The sequence below is a fragment of the Thermobia domestica genome, chromosome 11, assembly GCF_964235325.1.
Source record: "Thermobia domestica chromosome 11, izTheDome1.hap1.1, whole genome shotgun sequence".
Classification (NCBI taxonomy): domain Eukaryota; kingdom Metazoa; phylum Arthropoda; class Insecta; order Zygentoma; family Lepismatidae; genus Thermobia; species Thermobia domestica.
In genome coordinates this window covers 161,434,713-161,449,201 of record NC_137464.1, presented here as the reverse complement: position 1 = coordinate 161,449,201, position 14,489 = coordinate 161,434,713, and the positions used below count along the sequence as shown (strand labels likewise).

Below are 14,489 nucleotides of genomic sequence, written 5' to 3'. Positions count from 1 at the left end.
ATGTATTGCAGAACGTTAATAACATTGTAGAAAGTATATTGATCTTACTTTTATATGATTTCTAGTTAGTAACTCTTTAAAACTCTGTTAAGTTTTCATTTTATTGTAATATCAAATGTCCCTGACTGCAAATGCAAGTGTATACGCTTGTAGACATTCTTTGAATGAGATAAATTTTAATTTTCAAGTAAATTTGTCACGCATTTTCTTGCATGCTGTTAGAAACCATTCACATTGTCATGTACTTACTCTGCATAAATTATAAACACGCACAACTAGTCAATAACTAATTCTAATAACTATTTTTTTTTTCAATTTCCTAATTGCATATTTCAATTTAAATTTTAAAAATAGCGGAGATAAGACATTCTTTAGCTTCAAATCGCTACACATTGCGAAGGAATAAAGACTGATATCTTTTCAATATAAAATATATTGTTAAGTGTTGCTCTATTACATCTGAAGCCAGATAGTTTATTTTGATAATTTTGTTTATCTACGGCGATAATTGTGCTACAAAACTATTAAATTAGATCGTTCTGTAAGAATATACGATAGGATATTGAAGTATTGAATACAAAATGACTTCAAATATAATGTGATGGAAAAATAAAAAAAACTGGTTCAGAATACAGAGCAGAAAGTAACATAATGAAAAATATGTCTGAAAAGCTACAGAGAGAAAAACAAACCGATTAGGAAATCGAAAACAAATTGCGTTCTGGATTACTAGAACACATGTGCAAGAGAGGAGAAATTAAATATTTAAGATGAAAAATGATACCCATCTAGCACATTTATAATAATTTGTACACTTATTTTTTCTCATTCTTAATTCATGTTTGTTAAACATATTTTCAAATATTTCAATAGAGAATTTTCTTCCAAAAATGATAGATATTTCGTTGATTAACAATACATGAGGGTCAATGTAAGAGTACGCTCCTTCCTCCTAATCTAGATTTCTTAGCCAAAAAAATATATACAGGCACTATACTCTTCCAATCATTCGAGACTTTTGAAGGTACGTAGAATAAAGAAAAGTCTTCAGAATATATTACGCCAGTTTGCCGTTGATTTATCGTTTACGGAAAGCGACATGACTTCAGTGTAATAGGGCTACAGAAGTAAAGAATATACACATCTATTGGGTAAAAAAAAAAAAAAAAAAAAAAAAAAAAAAAAAAAACTTATTACTGAGTTGGAAGTGAATTTCTCAAAATATCTTACAAAAATGACTATTTATTCTGAACCTTGTTTGTTCTTAATGACTGACAGTCGCTAATTCTCTTGCCTTTGGTGTGAGCAGACTGGGTTCGATTCCCAGTGCAAACACTGGGTCTAAAATGTATAAAAACATTATCCTTTCAACATTGTTATTCTTGGTTTATATTAATGTAAGTTGTATTATAAGTGCTTGAAAAGAAAGAAAAAATATCACAATTTCATTTAATGTTCACTAGGCTAATGAATATAAAAGTATAGTTGTCCTTACAATAATTGAGATTGTACTGCAATTATGTGGCTTGTACCGATTCTGTTATGATCATATAAAGAGCGACAAAGAAAGAGAGAGATAAATAGAATTAAACCAACGTCTACATTTCTGAACGTGCGGAGGAATAAAAGATCTTCCATTATGCATTAGTAACGTTAGTAAATCACGCAGACTGGAAATAGTCTAACCATGTAATGGGTTCTCTAGCTGAACATCTTGGAAAACATGTCATATTTTACTTTTCCAAATGTGCTGTAGGACCCCCTATACTTTATTCATTCACAGGTCCCAAAGAGCGAGAAAGACGTGGAAAAAAAATAAATGTAGTTTAATTTGCTGTTTTCTTCATTTGTAATTCATTTGCATTACATTTAATGATGTGTATTAAAGAATTTCATGGAAGATTAAAAAAAAAAAAGAAGCTGAGAAGGCTAGATTAAGAATGAGAAAATACAGGAAGAAGCTGAAGACAAACTGTCAAAAATGGTAAACGCATCTAAGGTAAGAGGTTCAGAGAAAGAGAGAAGCCTGTGCTGAGAAAGTGAGAATAGCATGAAATAAGAGACTACTGAATGCAAAGCAGTCTATGAAAAGTGCAAGAAAACAGAGCAAGACAGAAGGAAATTTCAGAGAAAGAACATATTAGTGTGTTGAGTGACCTAGGTTCCTTCTCGTGTCCACAATTAAGAAGGCAATCCAAAGGGTTAGGAAGGCTCTGCCACAAAGCCCACGAAAGAAAATAGTTGTATTCAAAAAACTGCTTTCAGATATTCTTCGAAATGGCGATTTATCCGTGAATTCGTTGATCAAAACGACAAGACTATCTGGGAAAAGACTGTCAACTGAGAAGTACGTATGGTTGAAGCCTTTTTACTGCAAAGATGGTGTAATCCATCAATCTCCTAGGGAAAAGAACTTCAAAAGTGTTAAGTGCAGTGATAGCGGTTGAATCAAGTTACAGAAACGTAACATGATGATGACAATAACGAAGCTTACTGTCTGTTTACAATTGAAAACCCTACGGTTAAGATTAAACTCAGCAAATTTTATGAACTACTACCGAAGTTTGTGTTACCGTAATCGGAAATATCTCATAATACTTGTCTCTGTGTGTGTGTGTGTGTAAATATTATTCAAATTTTACCTTCATTATTGAAGCTTTGGCGAAGAAGATACCTTGCTTTCCCTCCACCAGCAGTGACCTTATGCGAGAAATATGCTGCAATGCGGGATACGAAAAGTGCATGACAGGATTATGTGAAAGCTGTACGGAAATCATTTCCTTCTTGCTCGAATCCGATGACTGTAAATTAGGTGACAAGATAAAATAAAGCAATGGGAGGATAGATGCCCGCCTGAAGCAAATATCTGTCGAAGTGTCCATAGTTGATGCTACAAATGAATTTCAGGGTCAACTGACAAAATTTCAAGGCTCATTATTTTGTAAAAAAGACACAACAACAACATTTTGAATATAAAAAAGAAAAGAAATGTGGAAGAATGTAAAGCAGTGTTGCAAATGGACTTCGCAGAAAACTATGCTACTATAACACAAGATGAAATACAAAATGCACATTGAAATCATGAACAAGTTACAATTTTTACGTGTGTTGCATGGGTTAAGAATCATACCATCTCTTACGCTATTGTGAGTGATCACGTGTTTTACGATAAGGTTAGTGTGTGGTGCTTTTTGAAGATAATTATTGACGATCTTCTATCAGATTTCAATGTTTCTGAGTGTTTATATTTTCTGATGGATGTGCCGCGCAGTTTAAAAACAAGTTTAACAATGCAAACATGCGTCACATGTGTTTCGATCTTTTCAATCTTTCTGAGAAACAACTTAAATGTTAACATTGGCTATTGAATGATAAACTCCATGTAAAGAAATTATGATTCATTAATGGTTGCCGCTCTCGTCCTTTTCACAAAATTAACAAATAGTATAGTAGTTAACAAGGTTTCTCTTGTCAGTTGCTGAACTCGCGATTAACCTCAATAATTTTTTAGGTCAGACGATGGCAAAGAGGAGAGAGATGAGTTTGTTTCGTACCAGTATAATAATGGACCTGCTAAACACAGAACAAAGATAGATGCTTTCTTCTGGATAGAGCAATTATTAATGGCAGCAAGGCGTTGAAAATTAGTTAAGAGATCTACTTTTTCATGGAGGGCTCAGAAAGAGTTTGAAGTCGAACGCATTGCATCATGAAAGGGTTTGGGTTTTGGGCTGTCGCGTTTGATGAGCATGTGGAGGAAGCAATGCGAGTGAGGACTGAGGTTGGTGGTGAGGGTCCAATAGAGCCAGCAGATTATGAAAGCGTAGGATTTAAACGGTGGTTAAGTTTGAGCGGCGATGGTTCGGCATGGTAAAACGTAAAATAAAATATGAAAACAAATTAGGCTGTTTAAAAAATATATATAGAAAAATTATATTTTTATGGTGAGCTTGAGCTGTGAATTAGAGTCTAGTTTACGCCAGGGAGCTATGTTTCGATCTTTTAATTGAGATTTTCAATCGTTCTCAGAAACAATTTCTGAGATACAACTTAACTGTTAGCTTTGGCTATTGAATGATAAATTCCATTTAAAGAAAATATAACTTATTGATGGTTGCCGCTCTCGCTCTTTTCACGAAATTAACAAATAGTATAATGGTAACAAATATACTATCCCCTCACGGGATACCAATTTTCGCTACCCTATCCACAGCTCAAAAATAGGCCACAGAAAAAAAACAGAAGACTTTACAGAACCTCCAGCCCAGCCCCATCCTTCAGAAATTGTTCATTCTGTAAGCTAGTATGATCCACTGTCGTAAGTTAAAGTGATGATCTCCCGCCGCTTCCATCCATCTTTTTTATTTCAAAGTTTATCTTGTCATTTAGTTTTTATCTAGTAGTTAAAAGTCTCTTTAATAGTTATTTATCTAAACGTTGAGTTTTGGCATACGGGATCAGATTAATTTCAATTCCATTCGAGATTTTGTTTATTACAAGTTTATCGCCGTGTTTTCTTTAAATGTAGTCTTTAGTCATCAACTATCTTTAAAAAAATTTTTCAAGCACTTAATGACATTTTTTTCTGCGTCCTTCCTGGCGGGTACACATGGAAAACGATTTTGGAGTACAGGAATAATGGAATTTCTTGGCAACATCACATGGTAAAGGAGCTGTAGATGGTGTTGATGGGACTTTAAAAAGAACGATCTGGCAGATGGTTAAAGAAAGGTGATTCTAAGCTTATTGTAAAGGGTAAAACTTTATTTTGTTGGCACTCGAATAATAGACATGCAGAAATCCGTCCTACAAAACAGGTGGGAAACTGTTAAGGCTATACCACACATTCAAATCAAACATTACTTTAAGGACATTAATCCATTTCAGGTTGTAGGTGGACGAACAGCTTTATCAGAACTTCATGCATATACAAAATAGTAGTAGCAGTATTTCTGATTTGGATTTGAGTATGTTTAATGCACAAGAAGTAGTAGAACAGAAACTGTCTTTTTCTCATGTGTACTCTGACGATGAAAACTAAATTTTTGTTTTTTCTATAGTATACGTCCATGGTCTTTATGATGCAAAAGTTCTTGTGCAATAGACAATTCTATTACTTACAAATAATGTTACATCAGTAAAACTATCACGTATATTGTAAAACTAGTTGCAAAATATAACATAGAATATATAAAATGTGGCTTTTGAAACATAGGACAAATTGTCTCGCCCATTAGGTCCCGTCCGTTCAATTTACTATCGTTAATCGACCAAGCGGAACTCATGATCAACAAACTGAATTAACACAGTATCTTGTGTGGGAGTACTTGAGGGATCAAGACATCTTGTATCATACTTAAGATCTGCAAACTTCTTAACAATTCGCAGAAATTTACACTACCTATTTCACAGTTGCGAAACACGTCCAATATGTGTCCCGTCCATTACGCTCCAGAAAATATTAACAAATCAGTTTATGACTCTGATTATATTCTGAAATTAACCTATAGAAAAGCTATTTTCTTACGTTTTCCTTGTTGAGCGTATTATATTTATAATTATTAAGGACAACTAGAAAATTATACTTCGTTGTACTTGAAATATCTCCGAATGTTCCATCAGTTACTATGGAATGACTCACTTGTGATAGGATCATTAATTCTAAATTGATTGGATGAAAAAAATTAATTAATTAATACATACTTATGAAAAATTTATCATTAGTATGGTATTTAGTTGTGTGCTTTAACAGTATGTGATGTTTCTAGTTAACTTTGATATAAATATCATTAAGATTTTGTATTCACTTTTGTGTGATATTCCTTCGAAAAAATTAACTGCGTAAAATATTGGTTACGATGCTCCTATTATTATTGTTAACGTTATGTTCTAACATTTGATCTTAGAAAAGCTTTAAAGATACGTTACTTCATGTTCCAGAATATGAGCTCCTCAATTTCCACAATTTTGAACTAAAGGTAGTGTCATATCTAATGTTTAATAATTAAACCTGTGTCAACAAGTATTTAAACTTTGTCCACAGGTTTATCATAGATGTAGTTTTGCAACTATCAGCGTGTATCTGACGAGCGTAGTGACATCCGAATCCTGACACCCAGCGGCGCAAATCTGTCTTCAAGATTGGGGGGGGGCGGGTAAAAACGTTCCCATACTATATATATATATAGGGCGCAAAATTTCCGGTCGCCATTGGCGACTAGAAATTTAGAGCTGGCGACCAGTGTTCAGTAGAAATTGTTTCTGCCTAAACTCACCTGTACGGCTCCGCAGTTTCTGTTTCACATGAAAATAATTGTCACTGAGTGAGAAAAAACACGGAATATGAAGTCTTCATAACGGACATGGAAAGTGAAGTCTTCACAAAGTTGTAATTCGCCCCTCCTTTCCCGCCCCCTCAATCGAAACGTGAAGTCTTAAGGTAAGATATTTTTGAACATGTATATGAATTGTGCAAGTCAAAATTGATTATCCTCAATCTTAATATTCTGGAATTTGAAATTTTATGCCCTGATGTAATCTCATTCAAACCAAAGGCCGTGCCGGGGGGATCATAATTTGTACGTGAGATACTAGCGAACTAGCGACCGTCATTTTTGGATTAGCGAGTGCATCTGAATTTGAAATTTTGGGCCCTATATATATATACAAGGTGTTTCAGATAAAACGTCCAGTGCTTATAAATCCGAAATGGCTGAGAATAAAAAGATGAAACAAAAACTGAGATAGGAAAACGTCATAGGGCGCATCACATGGTGTTGTTGTGGAGACCCCCAGGGCCCTCCTTTAAGGGGGCCCAGGGGCCAACTTCAAATTTTCAAATGGGAACACGTATTGAATCATACCTCATTCAATAGTACTTGAAAAACGAAACAACTTTTGTAGGAAACAATTTTCGATCTGGGCCACCGTTTTCAAAATGGCCGCAAAAAGTGTCCTGTATCAGATAAAACGTCCAGTGCTTATAGGCCTAAATCAGAAACGGCTGAGAATAGAGAGATGAAACAAAAACTGAGATAGAAACGATGATAAAGCATATCAAGTGGTGTTGTTGTGGTGACCCTCAGGAAACTCCGTGAAGGGGGCCCAGGTGTCAACTTCAAACTGATACAGGACTTTATGCGGCCATTTTGAAAACGGTGCCCCAAATCGAAAATTGTTTCCTACAAAAGTTGTTTCGTATTTCAAGGACTATTGAATGAGGTATGATTCAATACGTTCCCATTTGAAAATTTGAAGTTGGCCCCTGGGCCCCCTTGAATGAGGGCCCTGTGGGTCACCACGACAACACCATGTGATGCGCCCTATGACATTTTCCTATCTCAGTTTTTGTTTCATCTTTTTATTCTCAGCCATTTCGGATTTATAAGCACTGGACGTTTTATCTGATATAGGACTCACTTTTTGCGGCCATTTAAAAACGGTGCCCCAAATCGAAAATTGTTTCCTACAAAAGTTGTTTCGTTTTCCAAGTACTATTGAATGAGGTATGATTCAATACATGTTCCTATATGAAAATTTGAAGTTGGCCCCTGGGCCCCCTTGAAGGAGGGCCCTGTGGGTCACCACAACAACACCATGTGATGCGGCCTATGACATTTTTCTATCTCAGTTTTTGTTTCATCTTTCTATTCTCAACCGTTTCGGATTTATAAGCACTGGACGTTTTATCTGAAACACCCTGTATATATATTAGCGATGTTCAAAATATTTATGAAGTTAAAAAACAGTGCTCAGTGGAAGATGAAGGGAGCACATTTGTCGTCAACATTGGGAGGCGGGCAGATTTGAGGCTTATTCTTGGGGGAATGAGACTCATATTACAGTAGATGAACCTGATTTCTGAGTTGAACCTGTTGTATTATATATCAGGCGATCTAGATGAAGTAGTGGTACGTATCAGTGCCATGAATGCATTCTGAAATCTGAATATAGGCATATACTGTTTATATAATTGATATGTTTCTACTAAGACAACCACAATGATCACATTAAAATTTTATGACACTTGTTTTTTAATAATATAAATAATCCCCAAAGAAAGAAAAACAATTATGTATAACGAGAGCAAAATGATGATCTCAATAGCATTGTAGAACTCGTTATAGGAGTTAAACAAATAGTTGCAAATAGACTAACAATAATTAATGACAAATTTAATGCAATGAAGTTTCAAAACTTTACATCATTAAGGTGAAGTAACAAAGCCAAGAGGAATCAATTTTATCTTACTTTCTTTTGTGGAAGTCGGACACAAATCATCACACTTATCCCCAAAAAGCACTTTTCAAATCGGATTATTGGGGGGACAGTCCCCCAGTTCCAAGATTGAGGGGGACACGTCTCCCTTACCCCTCCCGGGATTTGCGCCAGTGCTGACACGAATACAGTTATTAAGCGATATACCGTAGAGTACCATCAGACAAGTCTTTAAAATAAATTTTCAAGATCCTGACATCAATACAATTCTCATCTGTATGTGCTAAGTACGTTCTCAAATGAAAGTTCGGAATCAAGTGTTTTCTCAACTCAGATATGAAAATCATTCCTCAGTTCTATAGTTAGTAGTTTTCACATGACAATTTAAACGAGCAACTCTGGATATCTCCTAAGATTCCCTTTTTTCATTTCCATACTTAACAAGCTTCCTACTAAACTAAACCCTTAGTATAAGACTTCCTTCAATCCTTGCAAAGCGGGCTTTGTGGTGGACAAATACCTTGTGCATGAGCTTTCCCATTTCTTTCGTTTTTCATTCCACCCTTTCATTCTTTCATGTTGTTTATATCCATAATTCTCATACAAATATTCTCTCTTGCCTATATGCTATGTTAAATGCAGTTTTAATTATTAGTCTTAAGTGAACTTTCATCAGGTTTATCTCCTGTATGTTTTAATAAGTGCTTTCTTAATTGAGTCATTCGATAGAATGACTTTCCACAATTTTGACATAAGTACGGTTTTTCACCGGTATGGGTTAATAAGTGTTTATTTAAACTACCAGTGCATGTATAAAATTTTCCACAAATATGACAAGAATAAGACTTTTCACCAGTATGTAATAATATGTGTCCTTTTAAACTGGTCTCTCGAGTGAAAGATTTCCCACAAATCTTACATGAATGTAGTATTCCGACTACATGCGTTGACAAGTGCTTCTTCAAATAATCTTTTCGGGTAAAAGATTTTCCACAACTATCACACCCGTATGGTTTTTCCAGTCTATGTGTCAAAGAATGCTCTACCAAATTAGACTTACGAAAGAAAGATTTTCCACAACTGAGACAGGAGTATGTTTTTTGACTTGTGTGCATTAGTAAGTGTTGTCTTAAATAACCCTTTCGAGGAAAAGATTTTCTACAAATTTCACATGAATATGGTCTCTCACCTGTATGCACTACTGTGTGGTCTTTTAACTTAGATTTTGTAGGAAACGATTTTCCACATATCTCGCATGGATATGAATTCTCACCTCCATGTAATATTGAGTGCAATTTACAACTATGCTCTTTGTCACTAATATCATTTAAAGCGTACGTTACTGAGTCATATGTACTGGCACATTTGCTGCTACATTCACGTGACGGTGAAATACTCTCCCTGAAATTTATTCAGAAATTTCATCACTATAGCCTGAAATTACAAGCACTATCACAACAATCAATAATAATAAAAACATGCAGAAAAACTGGAAAAAGTAAGCATCGCAAATGTAAACATATATACGAAATGCAAGTTTTGGTCAAATCCTATTCTATTCGAAGGTATAACAGTACTAAGGGAGGTCATACAGATACTTTCGTCAGTCCGCGTCTCTCATTAAAAATTATTTCATATGCACTAATTTAGGATGAAGAACTTTTAGTCCAGCTGCCACTTTAACGGTATCACCGAGGAATAAAAGACATTGTAATACTTTATCCTTTCTACTAACAAGAAAACTAACGACCACTGAAAAATTTGACAACAGTGGAATGACTAACTAGGAACGTATTTGTATATTTAAAGAAAAAACGATATGCTACTTGTATTTATAGCCGCCATAAGGGAAAACGTACTGTCTTGATACATCCATTGGTACGACTCTAAAAACCAGTACTTTTCCGCGCTTCAGTATGTTCCATATATTTTTTCTTTCCTGAAACACCTTTCACACAACCAACAAACCAAAACCTCGTCCACATCATTAAATTTATTAGTTCCAAATTCCTTTATGTATTTCCTTAGCAAAGCCGATAGCCACGAATTTGTGTGAGCATTTCAAAACTGAAATATAGGTAATTTCGTTCAGTTTATTGTACCAATACTGAGAGCAAGAGATGCAGAAGAGATGAACTGCAGCACCATATGAAGTGATGTACACAAGCGTAAAATTTCTACTGTTCAGGCAGCCAAAAGACAAAATATTCACCAAGAGCACAGGGGTGACGTAATGTGATCTTATTTTGTCTGCATGCATAGTGGAAAATATAAAATCAATGATAATAACGACTGTGCACAGGAGCTTAAAATGCACTTTTAATGTATTCTTTTTAGTTAAATAGTAATTTTAGCTCGAAATCGTAAATAAGTAAGCATTATTTAACCAAAATAAGTATTTCTAAAATCGCTCACCAGTGTATACACTACGAAGTAAAACCTTCCTTCCTTTCTCCATACCTTCAGAATTGTGAAAACTACAATTTTGCATAGAAATAAAGGCTATGGTCACATGTTTACAACGTCCATATTTATCTACTAATTACAATATCATTCATGTTACTTTTATATTTGATTTTCTACATATTTACTTCTGCACATACTTTTCATCATATTCATAGACCAATCACACAGCACACATCGTGTATACATTATGTTCCTACTTTGACCCACACAATGTATGATAGTAAAGAGAAGCTCGGATTTTAGGAATGTATCTTTCAGTTTCAATGATACAATTACATCGTAAAACAAGAAAAACCGCACCTTTCTGATTAGTATACAAAATGTGCATTTTAATTGCATTCAGATCGGAATTAAGCATCCCATACAGCAACGAGACTACAGTATATGAGATGTGAACTTAACGTGGGATCTGAATTACATCTTTCCTACCGTGAATCGAAGCAGGGTCTCAAGCGCCAATGACGCATACGCTACTATATAGCACAAGAAAGGTCTACGACAGCAAATTATTAGTCACTCTCGACACACACACTATCTAAATTAATATAAGAAATGAAATATTACCTTTCAAATTCACCACTATTTGTACCATCAATTTTGTCTTCCACCATGTCACTAGAGACAGATTCAAATGTTTTCGTAGTTACGGTACATCTTGCAGTAAATTCAGAGTCAAATTCAGAAAACTGCGAATCATCCTCGTTGATTTCAATCTTTGGTTCTACTACAAATGAAGAATTGTTCGTAGCAGCTGGATTCTCTTCTGACCATGACAGTTTTGAGTCCTTGAATTCTGTGGATGCTACATCCTCTTCTTCCCTTGAGTCAACATAATCATCATAATATTCAGTTTTGATGAAAACTTCGCATTCATTCTTCACAGAACGTTCTTCACTCTCCGATTTACATTCATCTCCCATCATGATATTAAACGTTTGTTACAGGCAAAAACTATTAAATGAACTGTTTAAATGCATACGTAGTCCACGACTTTAAATTAGTATTTCAGAATAAGTCACTTCTTTCCAGTCCAGTAACAGGTTCTTGTAATAAAAACCTAAAAGAGAAGAAGAATCTATGCAGAAATGTTTATTCTACTTAATACCTCAAGTAGCACTGAAAGTAAAAAGCTATACCTGCAACTCAGAGCAAGAAGCGCGGCGCACTTCCAACCCTATTATTTCAAGTGCGACAGAACACTTCTGGGTGAGCTTCTAACTAATTGAGCTACACAAATTAGGAAATACATAATTAAGAATTTTTTCTAAGCTCAGATGAATTCACTTCCTGTTTATGACTTAAATCTAAAAGACGCTTCTCCTTTTGTATCTTCGAAGAAATTAACACTATGTTTCATGGAAAACGGGTGTGCTAGTGAAGTTTTCAATTACCATGTTCTTTTTAATTACAGAATTATTTTATCATTTTTCTGTTATTACAATACCAATACATATAATTCTTAAGTGTGAAACAATAATAACAAAGCACGTGAAATTCGGAGACTTGTACGAAATCTATCGTACAACACATTTTGTAAGAAAAACTAAATTCTTAATAACCCACTAGTTGATTTTACAAACAAACACTTCTACGGAAATCGTAACCTATATGTGCATTTATTGATAAACATTCTGAATTGCGTTACAAATGGCTGATATAAATTACTTTGCTCAAATAATACTGTTAAATTGTAAAATTGTGTAGTTTTTTATAAAAATTTGGTGATTTATACTCTTCTGACTTGCTGCTTCAAACGAAAAATGTGATATGTAAGAAACTAGTGCGCTCTGGTATGTCAGTTTTCTACAATCTCTGTAATCTTGCGTTATGTGTACATAAGGCAAGAATTATTGCGCTTTCAACTCCTAATGCCATAAAATTCATACTAGCCTACTCAAAGAAACGAAGCGAACAACCAAATAAAACGTACGGCAGCGAAAATTTATTATATCAGAACGTTATATCAGAAAAAAACGTAGCCTGATGTAATTTATTCATACTACATACCTGTAGGATAAATAATAGTCAAGAAATAAAAGAAATTAATAAAGTACGATGGAATCTTCCATTCGAAAATCATAGTGAAGAAAAACGAAGGTCAATACTAGTTTGTCTTTGGATTGATCTAAGTTTGGTACAGTCGAGATTCCTTATGGCTATATGGTTAGTGTACAAATCTTTCGCTCAGGAGATCTGGATTTAACTCCTGGCCTTATGTAGATCGGATTCCAATTTAAGCGATAGGTCCTTGTTTACAACTGCCTCGCTGCTAAAACGGACGCTAAACTGTAATTCAATTCTATCGAACCGTTCTAGCTCTGATAAACACTTTCGATCCTAAGCCCGAGTCAGACTTGTTTTGTATGTTTATTCCAAAACGTCAGAGCCGGAGTCTAACTTGTTTTTTACGTAATAGCCCCTATGTAACTTATTATGTGTTCCGGTTGGTTGTCGACTTATTCAATATTTACTAAGACCCAATTATTGAAGAAAAACTATTCACCTGACATCCAGCGAAGAGCAAACGAACATTTACAGGTTGATTGTTGTGGTCAACGTTCTCCGTTTGACTGCAGCACGTTCCATAATATAGTGGAATATTTTGTTTCGAAAATTATTTAACTTTACAGTAGTTATCTTGTTTCAAGCAAATAAAATGAATATAGACGAAATATAAGATTTCAGAAGAGTACAGTTTAGATCCCGTTCGGAAAGTGAAATTGATCCTGATTCCGAAATTTATATAACAGGTGAGTACATGCCGCGGAAAATCAGCGCCAGCGGCGAGAGTATACGACGGTGCCCTTCCACCCGTACATACGAGTGAAATCGACACACCAGCCGCGAAGCGGCACCATGGTTCGCGCGAAGCGTAAGAAAATTTAAAAAAAAAACAAACCTTGCTTTTCCTGGATTTTGGGGACTTTTATTACTTTTTCCTTCCATTTCATGAAGATCTTTTTTTTCCTCCCGAATTTCACGCCCGAGGCCGTCGTCCCGCTCTCCCCCGAAGACAAGGTACTGTCCATGAGAACAGCCATACAAAAATATTTGTATGAGGCCCATCCAGAAAGTAAATTTCCCACGCGTTCTATAGCTAGGAAACCGTATGTGGCGTGCAGAGACTACGTTAACATGAGAGAGTAAGGTAATAACTTGGCGCATGCACCAGCGGAACTTCCCTAGTGCTCTTAGAAATGTCATGGCAGTAGTTGGAAGTGGTTTCTTATTCCAACTCCCGCCGCGTGTCAAGTGCGAGCAGTTATAAAGTTCTTGAATGTACAGGGCATAGCGCCGATTGAAATCCATCGTCAGTTGTGCCAGCTTTATGGATCTAATGTCATGAGCAAGTAGATGGTGCGTTGCTGGTGTAGACGATTTGCAGCAGGATGCTAAAATGTGAATGATGAGGAGCGCAGTGGGAGGTCAACCGTCATCACAGACAACTTTGTGCACCTTGTTCGGGAAAACATCATGCAAAATTGTCGCTTTACAATAACGAAACACAGCGGTCACTTGCCGCTGATTTCCTGCTCCTTATTACACACCATTGTCACTCCTCGCACTTCACACGCAGCGGGAGTAGTATTTTTCTATTGTAATTTTCTTTTTCGTTTGTTCAAAAAGTACATATTTCAAACTGCAGTGCAGCAAACTACCCCTTTATACATCATCAAATTATATATTAATAATAAAATTTAAAGTCCAAAAACTTGTTTGCAATGTTTTTAGTGCGTCTATTATTATTTAGGAATGTGGCATAAACATTTTAAAAAGGCCTATAAACCCCAAGATGGAATAAACAA

The 14,489-nt window shown here is 35.3% G+C and overlaps 1 protein-coding gene across 4 annotated transcripts in view; it reads right to left on the bottom strand.

Moving 5' to 3' along the window:
• Nucleotides 1–7,426: 7,426 nt before the first annotated feature.
• The window catches only part of LOC145664533 (uncharacterized), a 100,574-nt gene continuing 93,511 nt past the window's right edge, over nt 7,427–14,489 (bottom strand). For all 4 annotated transcript variants that reach the window (XM_081731290.1, XM_081731286.1, XM_081731289.1 and 1 more), the window contains exons 3-4: nt 11,248–11,740; nt 7,427–9,618 (exon numbers count right to left, since the gene is read on the bottom strand). In XM_081731290.1, the coding sequence (XP_081587416.1) occupies nt 8,862–9,618; nt 11,248–11,606 (1,116 nt within the window). In that variant the 5' untranslated portion in view covers nt 11,607–11,740 and the 3' untranslated portion in view covers nt 7,427–8,861. The remainder of the gene's footprint in view (nt 9,619–11,247; nt 11,741–14,489) is intronic.